At 47.7% G+C, this 18,971-nt stretch overlaps 1 protein-coding gene across 3 annotated transcripts in view; it reads left to right on the top strand.

Moving 5' to 3' along the window:
• The window catches only part of MRAS (muscle RAS oncogene homolog), a 62,175-nt gene extending 56,737 nt beyond the window's left edge, over positions 1–5,438 (top strand). For all 3 annotated transcript variants that reach the window (XM_019663924.1, XM_019663923.1, XM_019663925.1), the window contains 2 exons: positions 2,113–2,192; positions 3,528–5,438. In XM_019663924.1, the coding sequence (XP_019519469.1) occupies positions 2,113–2,192; positions 3,528–3,627 (180 nt within the window). In that variant the 3' untranslated portion in view covers positions 3,628–5,438. The remainder of the gene's footprint in view (positions 1–2,112; positions 2,193–3,527) is intronic.
• The last annotated feature ends 13,533 nt before the right edge of the window (positions 5,439–18,971 follow it).

Below are 18,971 nucleotides of genomic sequence, written 5' to 3'. Positions count from 1 at the left end.
GGTGGCTTCTACGGGCCCCAAGCTGGTAAGGAGTGCCCCACCCCCAACCCCACACTGGAACCCAGGTCTCTAGTCTCTTAGCCGATGCTGCTTCTATAGCCAACACTGCCACCTCATTTATCATTTGACCAAATACTCTGCAAGCCACTATCGACAACCTCCTAATTTTAGAGCTCACAGGGCAAGTTCCTCTTCAGCTGACCAAGGCAGGAAGATGGCATTCCCTAGCCCTCTGGTGGAGTCAAATGCTACCATTGTTTACCACAGGGTTTCCCTTAGTTTAAGTCTTATTGCTACCGATATCCTAGAATTCTAAGAACCCAGAAAATGCACATTGGCGTGTCCTCAGTGGTAAGAGGCAGGACCACCATAAAGGAGGTGGGGGATATCTGGGGGCCTGGGGAATACTACAACTCATGTACTCCTGAGCAGTGCATTGGGACAGGCAGCAGTGGTCTGAGGCCCTGGAACCTAGGACTTACTGAGCTGGCAGGATTATAGGACATGAAAGGACCCCAGGTAGTTCCCGGCCCCAGGTGCAGGTGCCTTCCCACTTCCCGTCTGGGCGTGCACAGGGACGCATGTCGTCCTGACCTCATGAGGTCACATAGGACTCTGGCACCAGGTGCTACCAGGGCCACCTGCCTCACCTGGAAGAGGCTTCAAAGCTGACCTCAGCACCGCCACCTGCCCAGGGGAGGCCAATGCACCTGGTCTAACCTTGATTCTCTACTGTGTGGCCTTGGGCAAGTACGTCACCACTTTAAGCTCATTTTCCCCAGCTGCTTATCTCAGAGGGTTAACGTCTTAAGGGAGGTCAGGGATGTTAAGACCTTAGAGGCCAAACAGCCCACGGTCATCTCAATGAACAGCCTATAATCTGATAGTCGACAGTGGAGGGCAGCTTTCTTTCAGTGTTATCAGAGGCTCCAATATTCGTTGAGTGAGTATTTCAAAGGCCTGAACCCTGCCCTTTGTGCTTTGCCCCTCGTGTTTGGTCAGCTACAACAAGACCCCTGCTCGAAGCCACAGCAACACGTGAACATCCCATCTCTCGTGATAGTAATTGATGGGGAGATCCTTTATGATGTGTTCTGAGCAATGGTTTACAATACACTCCTCAAAAATAACAACTTACTGTTACCCACCCCCCAGTGCATTTAAAGTATTGATCGTTTTTCTTCTATTCACTGTGCTTTTCTTTTTCAAATGTGATGTAATGAAATGGCTTAATTTTGGAATGAGGACAAAGTTGTAAAAAATACCAAAGTTCTTCAGTCCAGTCACACTTGGCTTACCTCCATCTCATCTAGGGAGGTGTGTGAATCCCCACACTCTTCACTCATGGGCTCCTGACTCTGCAGGGTCCCTGTTATAGGAGAAGAGCACACAGGACCATGTCCTGACCTTGAGGAGCCTTTGCTCTCCACCCTGTCCAGGCTTGGTGTGGACAAGGCCCTCACCCACCCTGCGGGGTCACCTTTGCCGCATCTCCCCATGTGCTGCTGCTGCCTTTCAGCGTGATGATGATTACCGGGCATTCAGCGTGCAGACACAAGCCTTCTGTAAGCACAGCTGAGCGTGGAGCTTGTGGATACAGACCAAACAGGATCTGGGCAGGCAGGCTTGTTGTGGGTGGGGGGCACAGACTAGCCAGGGGTCACCAGGATGCCAGATCCTGCCCGTGGCCCAGCCTCGCCTTAGCCTTTCCCACCGGAGTCCCCTCTGGAGGGCCTGGAAGGAGGGGCAGAAATCCCCCCAAGGTAGAGAAATAGACCTCAGAAAGAAAAATGAGTAGAATCAGAATGTATTTTAGTTTGATAAATGAAAGTCTTCAAGTATATAAAAAGATCATTTTAATTCTATTTTTAGGGAGCTATTAAATATCTCTGTGACTAGAGAACAAGGGGGAATTGGAAAAACTGTCAGTAAAATTTTCCAACTTTAAAGAGTAAGAAGCCACCAAGGGGACTTCGGGCTATTGGAGCCAGGGCCCTGTGGGGACTTTAAAAGCATACGGTTCCTCAGGGTCTCTGAGAATTTGCATTTTTAGGGAACAAGCCTTTGTGGATTTCAGTGCCACTTTTGCCAAAAGTGAGTTTTGCCTTCCAGATTCCATACATAGAAACCAGTGCCAAGGACCCACCTCTCAACGTCGACAAAGCCTTTCATGACCTGGTTAGAGTAATCAGGTGAGCACTGCACACATCCCTCGAAACGGGGCCTCGTCAGCACGATGGGCGATGGACAATGGGAGGGCTGGAGGCACACGGCCCCTTCATCTGGGGCCAACGCTGGATGTTCCTGGGCCTGTGTTTGGATTTCTTATACCTCCATTCATTTCTGTCCCCTGCCCTTCCCACCTACCTTTGCTGGCCCTACTACCTGTGAGTGAAGCCGATCACTGGGTAAAGGGAAGTGCTTCCTCCCTGAGGCAGCCCCCTCTAGCCTGCCCTTGGTGTTCTCCCAACCAGGCAGCAGTCAACACGGTAGAATGTAGGTCCTCTCCTCTTCCATGCTCCGATGTCAGTGTCCTTTGACATTTCACCTGAACCACCAACATGCTGATTCCCAGGCTCAAATTTCAGAGGCATTGCACGTGCCTCCTCTCCAGACCCCACACACTGTCCATCTCCAAGGATTGTCCGAAGCCCCGATCAGCAGTATTCTGTACATTCCTTTGCTTAGTCAGGGTTCAAACCTTCATCACCTCATGCTTAAATGACTGAAATAGCCTCCTGGCCGGTCTCCCTGTCACCCACCTTTCCCATTTCCCAAATCTTCAACATACAGAGCAGCCTGATCCGTGGTCCTTAAACACTGTGCATTTAGCATGTCACGTTACACTCGGAGCTCTAGGGCTGCTGGTTAGTTATGAAATCACATACACAGCTCTGATAGTGTCCTTGCTGCTCCCACAGGACGCACAGACAGACACACGCACACGCACACGCATGCTCCACAGCCTGCTTTCCTCATTATGCCCCAGCGTGGACTGTGACAGCGCAGCCTGCATCTTATGCTGTAGCTGGCAGTTCTGCACTCTTGAAACTCTTTCCTTGTGGGCAGCTTGCCTCCAGTTAGGATATGCTATCCCCAGGAGATGGTAAGGTCTTAATTACAGACCTGTAGCTCCAAGGGCAGGTTTTCAACATAGGAAAAATTAGCAGGAAACATGTAAAAAGCTTTTGTACTCAGTTGACCTGTCATTTTATTTAAAATACAAAACATGGGATTAGAAGCCAACACTATACAACACATAACATAGCTTATGATTTAAATAAAGGTAGTTACAGCATGACAGCAGGAATTCTCATCAGTGGGCTGACAGGTGGCGCCCCGCCCTGTCTCCCTCCCCACTTGCCTCACTGAGGCTGTCCAGGGCAGGCCCTGCTCCGGCATCTAGGACAGCAGGATCGCTGGCCCCCAAGCCTCCCTGCCTGAGACACAGGGGCAAGGGAGGCCAGAGGCAGGGAGAAGCAAAGCCCATTCTCACTTTGTTTTTCTGCCTTTCATTGTTTCAAAAGGCAACAGATTCCGGAAAAAAGCCAGAAGAAGAAGAAGAAAACCAAATGGCGGGGAGACCGGGCCACTGGCACCCACAAACTGCAGTGTGTGATATTGTGACGGGCCTGAGGCTCTGGGCACAGTGACCATGAACTGGCCAGCCCTCAGGACCCCTCCACTGCCTAACCTCACTGAAAACCATTTCTAACTACGACCCTTGACCCGAGGACTTGGCACAGGAAGGGAGAAAGGGAAGGTGGGCAGGGAGGAGATAGGGTCTGGCTTTGCAGAAAGGGCCCGGGCTTCCCCATGTCTCCTGAGACACCAGGAAGCGACGCGCACGAGCAGCCTCCAAGACCCTCGTGTTGATTCAGGCCGGCCCCTCCCGCTCTCTTGGTGGCTGTGGTGTTCCTTTGAACGACACAGTGTTGGTTTGATGTGGACGTGTTTACCCACATTCGGAGTACAAAACAAGCCATGATCAAGCGCCCCCCTTGTCTCCAGTCCATGGTGTCTGAGCTTGGGTGTCTTTTGTAGATTTTTAAATTATTTTAGTGATTATTAGTGTATCCTAAGGATCTGTGCCCACTGCCTGGTGAAGTTTCAAATCTTCAGCAGATCTCTCTGATAAGATGTCTGGATATTGTTGTTTTCTTCACTGAGTTTTCCCAGCAGTGCCAAAACTCAACTCAAGATGAAAGTAGAGTGACTGAGAGACGGGAAGTTAATGAGGACTGTAGCCAGAGGCCTCAGGAGAGACCCTGCTCACGGCCTATAACCAGGAGAGGAGAGACATGTGTTTACCTGGACGGTTTTATTACAGATATTAGGAAACAATTTTATTTTACTGAGGGAAGAGGCTGGCATGAGCGTGTCAGTTCTAAAAGGGGTTTTCATTATCCTGGAAATGGATACACTAAAGTAAGTGGATTGGCTTTGCCGAAGTGTTCATTTCTTTTTCAGACAGTGTGGGTTAAGGTCTGTCCTTCCCGGCCGGGTGAGAGGAATGCCACGCATCGCCTGGGCTGCCTCTGTCATACAGACACACTGGCACGGGCATGTATGTTTCTCCACATCAGAGTAAGCTGATGTGAATGCCATCAGGACATTCTAGCTCGTGCTGAGTCTTAACCAAAAGTGATCCAATACCGTTATTACGAAAACAGCACCAAGACCTGAAGCCATCTCCCCTGAGTCCACTGATGACCACTTCTTAAGCCCAGCAAATGAACAAACCCCTTTAAGCATTTGCAAGCTGAGCATTAGGTGGCCTTTCTGGCACACACTTTATTAACCTCTCAGATGTTAACTATACCAGATGATTGGAGGAGAAATGAAGGTAGGGGTGATGCCATGGTTCTCAAACACCTGTTTCTACCAGGGGACAGTCCCCCAACTCCCTGACAATGCCCACCTCCCTCCCAGGTGCTGCTGGTGTGAGCCAAAGACTGGATTTGGGGGGCCAGGGTGGGGGTAGGGAGCAGCAGGAACATCAGTGCACCTCTGAGAAAAGGTCAGAAGGTGAAATGGCATGAATAATGACCTTATTTACCGTAGGTTACAAATCAGGTCACTAGGCAAACTAGAGCATGTCTAGCAGGCGGCCTGGCCACTGTTTGGAGAAAGAACCTGAGGAAAGTGAGTGCCCAACTGGGCGTCAGGACACCTGGATCTTTCTCCAGTTTTGAAAGTGTGCTGAGTTCCTAACTCAGCAAGATCACCAGCCCAGAGGGGCCCAGCCAGAGAGTGAGTCTGCTGCAGAGTGAAACAGTTGGCACTTTGGTTAGTTGGAAATCAAACTTCTTTATTTGTCTAAATGGCTCTTTTTTCTGACCCTAAAAGAAAGGATAGGGACCGGCCAAGTGGCTCAGTTGGTTAAGAGCTCGCTCAAGAGTTTGAGCTCTGAGCAACAGCGGTTCGATTCCCAGCCCGAGCTGAGCAGCCACTGAGCTGCCAACAGGTGGCAGGATGGCTCAGCTTAAAAAACAAAACAAAAAGAAAGGATAACAAGAAACATTCCAGATCAGGCACCTCAGAGCTTCCCAAGATCCTATAATGTTAATGGGCATTTTAAACACTAACAGGACAAGGCTCTTTCCAACCCCCGTGCTCCTCCGAGCCACATCCACAGCAGCCCATGGGCATGATGGCTGGAGCTGAGGAAGAGGCAAGACAGGCGGGAAGGAGTAAGGACGGAGATGCTCTGCATTGAGGGAGTGGTGGGACTAGAAGCCCGGCACGCAGGGCAGCGTCCACTGCTGGCAAACCTCTCCCGTAGGTGAGATGGGTAAATAACACTTTAAAAAGACAGTTCTTTGTATTTTAGAGAACCATGGGCCCGTGTGTTAGTGGCGGCTCCCAGAGGGGCGGAATGGAGTGTGCCCTGGGGCGTCCCCAGCGCAATGTTTTCTCAGTGGGCACCTGGCAGGATCGATCTGGGGAACCAATCAGCCATGTTCCCCATGACTGAGGAGCTCAGTATTCCCACTGGTATTCATCCTGGTATCCCACTGGTTTTCCAGCCCATCTGAAGAGTGCTACCTTCACATCCCTTGGAGAACATCCTTCCTGAACTCCCCTCCATGCCTTTGCCACTGTGCTCTCTCAGATTTCTTCTAAAATTCTACCCCCACTTCTTGTAGGCTCTTTTTCTCCCCAGCCATCCTCTCCACTCCCACAGCCTGGAGCTATGGCCGCTAACTTCCTCTGCACTTGGCCACACGGGGACAGACACTTGGGTGGTTTCTCTTAGCACTTTGCCCCCCACCTTCCTGGGGCGCTTGCTGTGGAGAGTGCCTGGTAGCCTAGTGTGGCCTGTCTCTCTTTGACATGGAATGTGACCCCCTAACACGTGGCAGCTCTAACCCAAACGCTCTTCATGTGTTACAGTCAATCCAGAGCCATGGACAGGCTCCCTCCATTAGCAGCCCACTGGATTAGAAATTCCATGTCGGGTTTACTCAGAGGGAAAGATACTTGAATTATGGCGCCCCTGTGAGCGCCCAGCTTCTGTTACACAGTATCAACAGGTGGCCATTGTCGTGAAACGAGAGTGATGCCTGAAGATCTCGATGATGCTTGAGCCTTTTATGTAACTTTTTATTAAGTCTCTGTGTATCTCAACTCATTAATAAAGAAAAGAAGAGGAACACTTGTCTGTCTGATTTGCTTTTATTCAAATATTCCTGAACTTTCGCTGAGAATATTGAAGGTTGACAGTGTGTGGCCCAGAACATCCCCTCTTACAGGCAAACCTGTGGGGTGTCTCCTTCCTGCACAGAGCCAGAGGAGGAAGACAGGTGAGCGCAGTGTTTAGAGAACACAGCCTCTTGATGTTCAGCAGCCCTGGATTCGAGCTCTGCCACTAACCTTTCTGTGCCTTTGAGCCAGTTACCTGCTTTAATAGTCAGCTGCCTTGCCTGTAAATGGGAAAATAGTGTGAACCTTCTAAATACACAGAGGGCTAAAGCTAAGCATGGGAGCTCATGGTAATGAGCCCACAAATGGTGTTTTTTGTAAAGGACACCTACTGGATGGTCTGACATTTGCTTTTCATGGAAATTGTCCTCTGCCCCCATCCACACGGTTACAGTCTTTTGTACAATGTGATTTTGTTTCTCTACTGGTTGAACCTGGTGGGTACTTAACCAAGCTGCGCCTTCCTCTTCTGCATGATCAGTTCTCTCTCCACTGGATCTTGCTCATCTTAAAACAAAGAACAAAAATCTTCCTTTGACCTTCCTCTGCTAGATACCACTTGCTTCTTAAAAGAGCAGTGTGTGCTCACTGCCGTGAACTCCTCTCATTTCTCTTTAAATTGCTCCAAATAGGCTTTCACCCATCATTCTATCACCACCACCCTTCTCCTCAAGGTCACCAATGGCTTCCATCATGCTAAAGTCAGTGGTTGGTTCTCAGCCTTCTCATATTTGATCTTCTTGCAGTATTGACACAGTTGATCACTCCCTCTTCCTTACACTTTCTGCCTTTGTCTTCTAGGATGCCCATCTCTTGGTTTTCCTCCCTCCTCTGGTCACTCCCTAATCCCCTTGGCTGGTTCCTCCTCTTCTATCTAACCTGTGAAATTTGGAGCGCCCCAGAGCTCAGACCTTGGCCCTCTTCTCTACCTAAATTCACTCTCTTAGTGATCTCATCCAGTCTTGAGACTGAACTACCTTTTATGTGCTGGTGACTCCAAAAGTGTATCTTCAGCTTGAATCTCCCAAACCCCACACAAGTACCCAACTGTCTACTTGATATCTCCACTTGGATGTCTCAAGTACAGTGTCTCAGAGTTAAGAGTTAATATGTCCAAATCTGAGTTTCTGATCGTTACCCAGGCCAAAAGGCTTGGAGTCATCCTTAATTTCTTTCTTTCACACCTCACACCCAATCTGTCAGTAAATCCTGCCGACTCTACCTGCCAAATATATCCAGAATGCACCCATTTCTCATCATTTCCACTGCTGATTCTAACCCAAGCCCCCATCGGTCATGCCTGTTTCACTCTTGTTATCTTACACTTCATTCTCAACACAATAACCAGAGAGACTTTGATAAGATGGAAGTCAAATTATGTCTCCACTCTGTTCAAACCTCCCCACCCCCATGGCTCCCCCAGCTTATATTTAAGACATGTTAGCGTGGACCATGCCACTGAACTCCAAGGAACGGGCTGGTGTGTTCATTACCCACAAGAGAGGGGAAGTCAGATATGTTCATTCATTCAGGCAACAAATACTGAGCTCTGAGCCACACATCAGGACAACAGAGGACACAGACCCAGTCACTGTGTTACAAGGGTTCAGAGCCTAACAGGAATGATGAACCATTATGATCTGCATTAAAAGGAATCCCTTGACCTGGGGGGGGGCTGAAAGGGGACTATCATAGACCTTGTACCCAGTTATTTGAGGAGGTTGTTCACTGACTAGGTGGACATTTCAGTCACATATTGGGCCCACTAAATCCATTACTTTTGAAGATTAAAGATTTTACTTTCTAAAGGTTCCCCGGTCCATACCAGGACTCTTTAAAATAAATTCCACCTCCATGTCCACACACATCTGCAGTGGATAAAAGTTCCCAGGTGTCACCTATGTCATCATCACAGAATCAGCATCACCTAGGAGCTTGTTGGAAATGAAGACTCTTGGGTCCTGTCCCAACCTACCCAATCAGAGTCTGCATTTCAACAAGATCCTCAGGTGAGTCACGTATGCAGTGAAGTTTGAGTATCACAACTCACCATCAGAATGAAATCTGGCCCTAAACTCACAGTGCGTCAGGGCCCAGTTCAACCTCATCCAAACAGAGGGAGCCTCGTGGGCATTCATCTCAGCAATTATTATAGTTTGCACCTCTGCCTGCAACAGCTGCATGATTCTGCCTGACGAGGCAGTGAGCTCAGAAGTGTCCCCACAGTCAGCACGTGGTTCCCTTAATTATGGGAAGTTTTTGTGCAAAGGTAAATGGGCTCCCAGTTTGCTCCTCTAAACACTCTCGCATTTTCCTTAAAATGTGGACAGCTGTGTTCAATGTAAAGAACGAGAACTCAACCACCTGAGCTGAGAACAATGAAAGGCTCTCTTCTTCAGGCACACTACATGTCTGATGTTCTGTGCAAGCTGGAGATATCCTCATTCCCCAGGACTTTTCACTGTCTGGGTTCCAACATCATGATGCCAAATAGCTCATTGTCATGATAATGTGAAAATGTAAACAACAAAAAAGCTGAGTTCATGGGGAGCCAAGGACTGATGGCTGCTTTCAGGAGAATGTACCTCCTGGCAATGATGTGGTCAACCATTAACTGACGCAAATCCAGCTTCCTAGTCAGTCATGGGGTCTGTGCCTGGGCAGATGAGCGGGAGTGAAATAACTGGATAAGTGGTTCTCAAAGTTTGGTCCCCAGACCAGCAGCTTCATTGTCACCTGAGAACTTGTTAGAAATGCAAATTATTTGGCACCATTTCAGACCCACTGAGTCAGAAATTCTGAGTTGAGGAGGACTAACAAGCCCTCCAGGAGATTCTGATGCTCCCTAAGGTGTGAGAACCCCTGATTTACTACATCTAGGTAAAAATAAAAGTTCCTGCCACACAAAGGTAAATGGCAGCTTGAATTGGTCTCATCTGCAAGACAGCAGCTGGCTCTCTGGGCAGAGTTGCCTAGTCCTACCCTTCTCCTTCCTGTATCTCATTAAGGAAGGCCCTTCAAAGTCAGGAAGTCAGGGACCCCAGGACAGACTCTGTGGGATGACAGGAGGGGGTGGCTGACACCCTCCCCCTGAAATCATATGCAAAATTGAGCATGTATGTGCACTTTTCTGGGGGGACAATCACATTTGATCAGATTCTCACTGTATCACCATGTGTTACCCAGTGAAAAAATGAACTGGCCCCTTGAACCTCCTTGTCTGACTTCAGAGCCTTCTGGTAGTTTCACGGCCACTGAGACCGGGGAGAGGAAATGAAAGAGCAAAGATCCCTCTGCTCTTCTAAGAAACTCTGACAAAAATTTTTCACTTGGTTGACACATCCCTGAACTCGCCCCTATAACTGAAGGAGGGGACCAGCTGCTCTCTTCTCCCAATTCCCCCGCATGACTCACCCATTGCCTCCTACACGTGGTTAGCACCACCTGCCTGCCGCTCAGGCTCCAACACCCTGGTCCAGAATTAGAAAGGGAGAGAGGAAATTCGGGATGCTGTGACAGCCTGGGGACTACTTAGCAACCCACCACTGGGTGGGAGCCTGGCTGGAAACGGGGACAGAGGAGGGATGTGAGGCATGTAGCAAAGGCACCCGAGGTCCAATACCATCATCTTGAAATTGTAACCACCTAGGTAGGCCAGTGATTCCAAAGGACTGTGTATTAGTATTAGAGTCACTTCTGGAGGTTGGGTTGGGGGGAATCTCACTGCCCAGGCCACACCCCCAGAGAATCTATCTGGTGCAATCAGCCCAGGTGATTCAACTCTACAGCCAGGGCTGAGACCACTAGCGGATTCCATGTTATTCTGGTGCCTTGAATACGATGGCTTCTCATTGATGATTGGTTAATAAAAGAAACAGCTGCCTGGAGGAGCCCATGTCTGAAGTTACTGAAGAACTCTAGTTTCCCAGCCCATTGTAAGTGAATATTTGACCACAGGGCGTCTTCTCTTTTCATTACAGCAGGTCCTCTCAGAGCTTAGCTGTCTTGAGTTGTTGATTCATCTAGTCACAATCTATCATGATACCTCATTTGTTCACATCCCTTCCGTTTTTATATCTCCGGGGCCAGGGGAGGGCCTGGTGGTATAAAGTTAACACAATGTTTATTAAGTGAATTCATAATTATTACAGATATCAGCAGGGGCCTCCATGCCTTAAAACCTGTCAAATGGGCTTCGACTACCCCCTTAGACCCCCGACCCCATGGCCTATGGCAGGCCCAAGGCCAGCTGCAGACTTCAAATAGTTCCCGGGGGTCAGGTTCTCACAGTAACTTCCACTTCTGTCTCTATTCCATGGCATCGCTACTCTGAAGTTCAGTTCCTGCCTCAGTTTCCACAGAGAAAGACCACTCTCAGGAGCCATCCTTGAGCTTTGCTGAGGACTGCGGGTCCCAGGGATGGCCCCCTTTGCAGCTGAGGCTTCTCAATTGACCTTCACCTTCTGCCAAACTAGAGCCTCCACCATCCCCACTCCTCCCCCTCAGATTATCTCACCCTCGGCTGGTTTGCTTTCCTTTGCCACTATCCCATGATCCCTTCCTAGGATAAAGTATGGTTCCAACTGTTAATACAGTAACCAAAGTTTCCAGTTTGCTTGGGACTGAGGGGTTTCCTGGGATGTGGGACTTTCAGTGCTAACTCCTGGACAGGCCTGGGCAAACCAGGACAGTTGGTCACCCTCCTAGGAAGAAGAAAAGTTTTCACCTTGTTCTATAACAGTACTGATCACTATAAATAGGTGGTGGCTCTCAAATGTTATCAACTATCATAATCACCTGAGAGACTGGTTAAAATGCTGGATTTTCGGATTCAGCAGGTGTGGGGTGGGGCCCGAGAATTTGCGCTTTCACAACTTCGCGTGGCTGTGATGTTGCAGGTCTGGTACCACACTTTGTGAACCCTCAATTAGTTAATCCACATTCAGCAGAGGGCTTGGCATGGAGTAATGCACAGCAAATACTGTGACCAGAGAACGTTTTGTTGAGCCCTTACTGTAAGCCAGGCACTATGCTATTTATACATATTATCTCCTCTAATCCTCAGGGGCAGGCACCCTGTAGAGTAGGTGATACGGTGATTGTTTTATAGAAAGGAAAACAAGATCCAGAGACGGCTGGGAGTGACTGAGGCTGAACTTGCACCCAGTTCTATCGCTGTGCTCCGTTTACCACCTCCACCCCACACTGAGCATTAGCTCATCCCAGTTAGCTACCCCACCCTTTCTCATTTTAACTTGGAGGAAAATCTCTCAAAGCATCTCCCACATCCCCTCCTCCTTTCGCCTCCTTCCAGTGAGCTAAATGCAGATCAACTTCCCCTGGTGACTCACAGCAGCATTTTGAACCTAGCTCACTGTCATTTTCTGGAGCTTCTGCACGGGGTCTCCCAGGGGCACAGCCTCCAGTCTGTTCTTCCTGCTGCTTTCTTCCAGCCTGTTTCTGAGCAAGGCCAGGCCAGCCCAGCAGTTAGCAGAACAGGTGAGAACCCAGAGGCCTCATGTGCAATCTGGGAGCCTTTGGCCTCCTGCCTAGGGGAGCACCCCACACTCAGAGACCCCCACCTTGGCCCTACTCCCTTGTAAGGCAGCCTGGAGGAGCCCTTGCTCAATGCAGGGTACTACAACTGGTCTTTGTTAATATAACATTTCCCTCCCCCGCCCTCCAAAAAAAAAAACAATAAAAATAAGTCCAAACTTCTTGTTTCGTTTTTGTGACTGAGATTCTGGTGTTTTGGGGGCACAGAGGTTGTGTGGGGCAGTGGTGAGAGCACCGGTGCCCAGGTCTATCCCAGCTACGCTGCTGGCCGATGACCTCAGGCAAGCTGCTTGACCTTTCTATGCCTTGGTTTCCTCATTTGTCAAACTGGGCTGATAATAATAATTGTATTTTTAGGGCTCTTGGGCAATGTTAGGTTTGAATTAGATATATACTTTCAGAAGAATGGATGACACATAGAATCTCTATATGTTAGCCAAGAACCCAGAATCAAACTAGTAAATGCTTTTTGGAGTGCCTGCTAGTAACTACAGTCCCCACTTATTGAACACTTAGCAAGTACCAGTCATTGTGCTTTGCCTGGGTCACTTCATTTAAGGCTTGAAGGAGTTGGGTGGCTTGCCCAAGCTGTCACCCCCACATAAGTGGGGTGCCAGGATCCCAGTCCAGGCCAACCTGTCCTGCAGGACCCCCTCGGCCTCCCTTGTGGGGCAGGTCCTGGGCTGGGCATCAGCTAGTCAGCTCAGTGTCACCCCATCCCCACTGTCCCTTAGATTGCCAGCTTGGAAGGAAGGCTCTGCCCTGTACTCGCATCCTCTGGCACAGCTCCTGTCCTCCTGCCTCTACCCTGCCTGCCTCACCCCAGGCCCCAGTGCTCTTCACCTGAAAGGCAGCCTCCACACTCCACTCACTCTGCCTGTTGCCCTCTCCTCCCCTGGGTCCCAGGGCTACTCTGAGCTCTCCCAATGTCTCACAGGCCTGAGTGGCAAAGCCAGGACTGTAAATGTGCCCTCCATGCCAGCCCCAAACTGGGATCAGAGGACACTGCCTCACTAACTATGTGACCTTGGCAAGTTATTCCCACTCCATGGGCCCAGGCTCCCTCATGTGAAAAACAGGGCTCGTATGAGTACTTATCTCTATGTTTACCATGAGGATTAAATTTATTGTGATGCATTCAAAGAATTCAGAATACTGTCTGTCATACACATGGAAAGTTCTCAATACCCCAGAGTTGCTATTTTTATCATTACCAGCATTGTTCTTGAAGTAGAAGTAGTTGGTATTATTACCCCCATTTGAGGTTCCCCGCAGCCAGCTCTAAGAACGCCTGAGAAACTGGACTAGTGTTGTCCTTGTCCACCAGGTGGCACCATCGTAGAGCGAATGGGTCCGTTTCCAGCCTCCTCTGAGCCTGTTTGTGGGGAACCCCTCCTGTTTCCACAGAGGCCCAGGGATATCAAAGGTTAGACCCCTCTACCCGCAGGCCCCTGCTCTCACCCCTGCCCCCTGGGACTTCCTGCCCCCTAGGGCTGCTTTTACTCACAGAAATGCGCACCCTGGAGACTCAGGGTCTGGAGCATAGCAAGTTCACTGCACATGTTTGGCAAATTTTCACACAGGGCCAGGCTGGAGAACCTTCTCAGGAACTGTCTGATGAACCCCTCAGGGTCTAAACTTCTCGCCCCGGGGCCAGGCTGGCTTCTTCTGGACACTTCATGCTGAAAGCCGAACCCCAGCACCTCATGGCTGACTTCACGTGCTTTCTGGGGATGGCTTGCTCCACCTGCTTTAAGCTTCTCAGGTAGATTCCAGGAATTGTGGGCCCCCCCAAGAAGGAGTTTCAGACAGGCCCTTTTTGGCTGCATTCTTACAGGGCTCCACACATTCACAGTCCCACCCCTGCCACCACCTGGGGAGACCCCAGTCCCTGACCCCTGGCCTCTGGCCTGTTCACTCTGCAACCAGCATTTCACAAAATATTGTGAGGAACGCCTGCCTCAGTCACCCACGGAGCCTTTAACAGGGCAGGTGCCAAAGCCCAGCGTTGGGCCAGTGGTGCTCAAGGTGTAGTCCTAGTGCAACTGCTTCACATCGCTTCAGAGCTTGAAAAAAAAGCAAATCCTCCCCACACCAGGCTAGCTGAATCAGAAACTCTGGAGTGGGGTCCAGCAATCTGTGGTTAACAAGCATTCTAGGTGATTCTGCAGCACTGGGAAGTCTGGGAAGCCTGCACTTTCCCCACTTCTGTGGCTCCGGGACCCCTCTCCGCAGACATCGCCAGATCTCTCTGCAGTGGTCCGGTGGGTTTGATTCATCATTTCCAAGCGGCTGAAGTGTTTTGTCAGCGGTGTGGCTGGTGGGTTTTGTGGTATGCCACCCGACATGGCTGTGATAGGTATTTTCCCATACAATGGTGCTCAAAGCTATTGTGGTTTCAGTTTTTATCTTGATGAAAATGTGTAATGTTTTCATTATAGTTGCTTAGCAAATAGAACCCTGACTTGTGACAGCCAACTTTACAGATGATCAGATTTCATGATCTATCCTGTTTTTAACGGCTATACTATTTTTCTCCTCTGAGGCGAAGGCAGGTTGCACTGAGACATTGAGGTGGCCCTGGTATAGTGTGAAAGGGAGGGAGAGAGACAGGCCCATGCTCTGACCTGCCCCCACCCCATAATGCTGAGAGCCCCTGCCCTGGGAAGGACCAAGCCTAGAATGGGAGTAGCATGGTTCCTGGAGGAGTGAGGGGTACAGACCCATTATTTTGGAAGCTCACAATCTCAAATAGACTGCAAACTTTTGGCAGAAAATGTGAACAGTTCATTCCTTTCCCTCCCCATTACCTCCAAGACAGGAATTTCATAGAACTCAGCCTTGCCATCCAAATCACCCCCACACATGTGGTGAGAGAGAGGAAAGATAGACTTATTTCCTGTGAAAGAGAAGCTGGCACCTGAAACTAATATAAAATAACATTGAATGTCAACTATAATTTAAAAATATATAGTCCCGGGATGTAAAGGACAGCATAGGGAATATAGTCAACGGTATTATAATAGCTATACATGGTGTCAGATGAGTAGTAGACTTGTTGGGGTTATCACTTTGTGAGGGGTGTAAATGTCTAATTACTATGTTGTTTTGGACACCTGAAACTAATAATAATAAAGAAAATGGAGCTGGTACCATCATGTAAACAAGGTTCTCTTAATGATACTAGAGGCTGCCGGGAAATAAAGTTTTTTTTCTAATTACAAATACACTTGTATGCTTCTCAGAAACGCTTAACCCAATTCTTATGATTCTATGAATAGAAGTGTAGTGGGTTGAATAGTTGCCCAAAAAAAGATATGCCCAAGTCCTAACCTCCAGAAAATACGAGAGAAGCATGGAATGGACTCTCCTTTAGAAACTTCAGAAGGAGCGAGTCCTGTCAACACCTTGATTTTGGACCTCTGGCCTTCAGAATTGTGAGAGAATAAATTTCTGCTGTTTTAAGTCACCCAATCTGTGGTAATTTGTTACAGCAGCCCTAGGAAACTAAGCAAGAACATTATGTGCCACTTTATGGCAATGAGAAAAGCCAAAAGAAAATGGAAAAATGGATAATTTTCTGACCAAGTTTATATTCCCAAATATGACCCAGAAAGAGGTAGAAAACTTGAACAGTTCTATAATAATAGAAAAACTTAGAAATATTGTTAAAGATGTATCATTTTAATAAAGCATCATGCCAAGATTGTTTATAGCTAAATTTTACTTAACTTCCCAAAATAAACAATTCCCTTGTTATTCCAACTATACAAAACCATAGAGAAAAGCCCTAAGTCATTTCCTAAAGCTAGAAATACCATAGTATCGAAGTCTAATAAAGCAAGTATAAGAAGTAAATGAGAATTTTCATATATGAAAATAGATACAAGTATTAAACACATACTAATAAACCTGGCGATGTATAGAAAAAATACTATGCCATGAACAGGAGGATTATTCCGGTGTAAGAGATATTAAAAGCAGCAATTCCTGATATCTGAGTTTGGGTAGAAGCCCCACAGACCAAAAGCAAGAGTGCAGTGGTCAAACACCTCCCTTTCTTGAGGGAGACAGCTGACCTGTCTCAGCCTATTAGAACTCTCCAGACCATGAGGTTTCTTTGACAGGGTGAGAAGTAGGAGTGAGGAGGTATTTGGAAAGTGTTGTCAATGAGCATACAATCCCCCTGCCCCCCCCCGCCCCAAACACCTGGCCTACCTCAAGTTAAAAGAGGGGCTCCTGAAAACTGAGGGACATCGGAACAAATAAAGACTCAAGGTCAGAGGCTGTGGCTGGAGCGGCCCTTGTCTGGAAGCAGATTATTGATGAGAATTGTCTTAGGAGAGGCCTGAATTTGTACATAGCTACATACACCTTCGGAAAGACAAAACAAACATTTCTTATAATCAAAGAAATTTACATATTCAACAAGTGATGACATTCATCAGGGATTTGTTTCAGCCAGGTGTGGTTTACTGGGCGGTAGACGGTAGACTAGACGTGGGAGACAAGTGTGAATGGAATAAGGGGCTGGGAGCCTCAGAGACGCTCTTCCCAGAGCTGGGGAGAGGCCATCCACACAACAAGCTGGATGCTGGTCAATGCAAAGAAGAAATCAAGAAAATCTCACAGCAGTGGTCTCTGTGCCATCCTTCTCTTGCTAAAAGTGAGACCTATTTTTACTTTTCCTGCCATTTTTCTGGACTACATATTGCGTGAGATTTCACTTCATAATTTGAATGAGAGATCTCGCCTCTACCTTTACAGAAAATAAACCTTAAATGTTTGTTCTCTCCTGGTCTTGTTTAAAATTCCTTTAGCATCTGTAAACATACTATGAGTGATGAGCTATCTGGAACACTATTTTGGATTCTGATCTTTTTATTTTTCTGACTTTCTTTTCCTGTCTGTTTCCAACCATTCTAGTGGCTGTTTCTTCTCCCACATACTTCTACCACTTTTTGTTTTGTTGTTTTTTTGTTTGTTTGTTTTTTGTTTTTTTTTTTTTAAAGATTTTTATTGGGGAATTGGTGGAATGGGAACAGTGCTGGGGCAGGCAAGGGGAACAGATAAGTTGCTGTCCTTTTGTTCTTCAGTCTAGTTGTGGAGGACTTTGCTTCATGGCCCAAGTTGGCACCATCATTGCGCTCTTCTCTGGCGAGGCAGATCAGTCGCCGGCTTCTGGACGGCCGCTCACTGCGGCTGCTGGCCGCTCACGCTGGCTGCTGGCTACACATGGTAGCCCATGGCAACCCACTGCCACAGGGGCTGCAGCCTACGTCATCGCCAGCGACTCAGGGCAGCCCAGCTCCAGGTTGAGCTGTTGTTCAGCATCTTAGCTGTAGAGGGCAGTGTCACTGGCCCTCAAATGTGGGATCTGAACCGGGGCCCTCTGGCATCCCAAGCGAGTTCTTAACCATCACACCACTCGGCCAGCCCTGTTTGTTTTTTAGCTGAGCCATCCTGCTACCTGTTGGCAGCTCAGCGGCTGCTCAGCTCGGGCTGGACTCGAACCGCTGTTGCTCAGAGCTCAAACTCTTGAGCGAGCCCTTAACCAACTGAGCCACTTGGCTGGCCCTACTTCTACCACTTTTAATGAGAACGTGAATGTTATTTTGATCTCTCTGTTTTAATAGCCAACTATAAAATAATTTTAGCAATGAATACACACAATATGACTTAATAATAATTAAATCACAGGGATTTTGTCAAAGTGATATTGGAGAGCTTTTGGTTTTCTTTTATCCCATGTTTAGTAAAAAAAAAGGAAAGAAACAGAGGACCCCAACCCAAACTAGCTCTGCTTGCATGTCTTGGTGTGAACAGAGAGAGATGAAAAGGGATAGAAACCAATGGATGACATTGATCACACATGGGGTACCTGATTTTAAACCTCTTCACTTACCTTTGTATTATTTGTTAAAGCAAACATGAATTACTTCTATAATTTCATGAACTCAAATAAAATAACTTCAGCAAACAAGTGAGAAACATAATGGTGTTTTCTCAGAAAATTGAACATAGCATTACTTATATGATTCAGCAATTCCACTTCTGGGTATATACCCCAAAGAATTGAAAACAGGGACTTAAACAGATATTTGTACACCTGTGTTCATAGCAGCAGCATTATTCTTGATAACTAAAAGGTGGAAACAACCCAAGAGTCCTCAATGGATGAATGGATAAACAAATGTGGTAAATACAGATAATGGAATATTATTCGGCCTTAAAAAGAAAGGAAATTCTGGCACATGCTACAACATGGATGAACATTAAAGATAGTGTATTAAGTGAAATAGACCACACACAAATGAACAAATATTCCATTTATAAAAAAGACCTTGAGGAGGCCAAATGCAAGAACAAAAAATAAAAGGCCGTTGGCTAGGGGCGGGGCTTGGGAAGAATGGGGATTTGGTGTTTCAGGGCAAAGAGGTTGAATTTTGGGGTAAGGAAAAGTTCCTGGGGAGGGGGGAGGTGAAGGGTTGCACAACACGTGGAATGTCCTAATGGCAACGGAAAGTGGACCTTAAAAACGTTTAAAAGGGAAATTTTTTTGTTAGGATATTTTTATTCAATAAAAAAAGACACCTTTGGCCTCATTTACGTTGGGTAAATAAAGTAGTTTGTGGGTGTCAAGAATTACAGGAGTGGAAGTTGGAGCAATGAGATGGAGAAGAGGGGTCAGGGCAGGAAGAGTACTGAAG

This window comes from Hipposideros armiger, unplaced genomic scaffold (assembly GCF_001890085.2).
Source record: "Hipposideros armiger isolate ML-2016 unplaced genomic scaffold, ASM189008v1 scaffold_410, whole genome shotgun sequence".
NCBI lineage: Eukaryota > Metazoa > Chordata > Mammalia > Chiroptera > Hipposideridae > Hipposideros > Hipposideros armiger.
The sequence above is the reverse complement of the archived record's forward strand: the minus strand, read 5'-3'. Positions and strand labels throughout refer to the sequence as shown.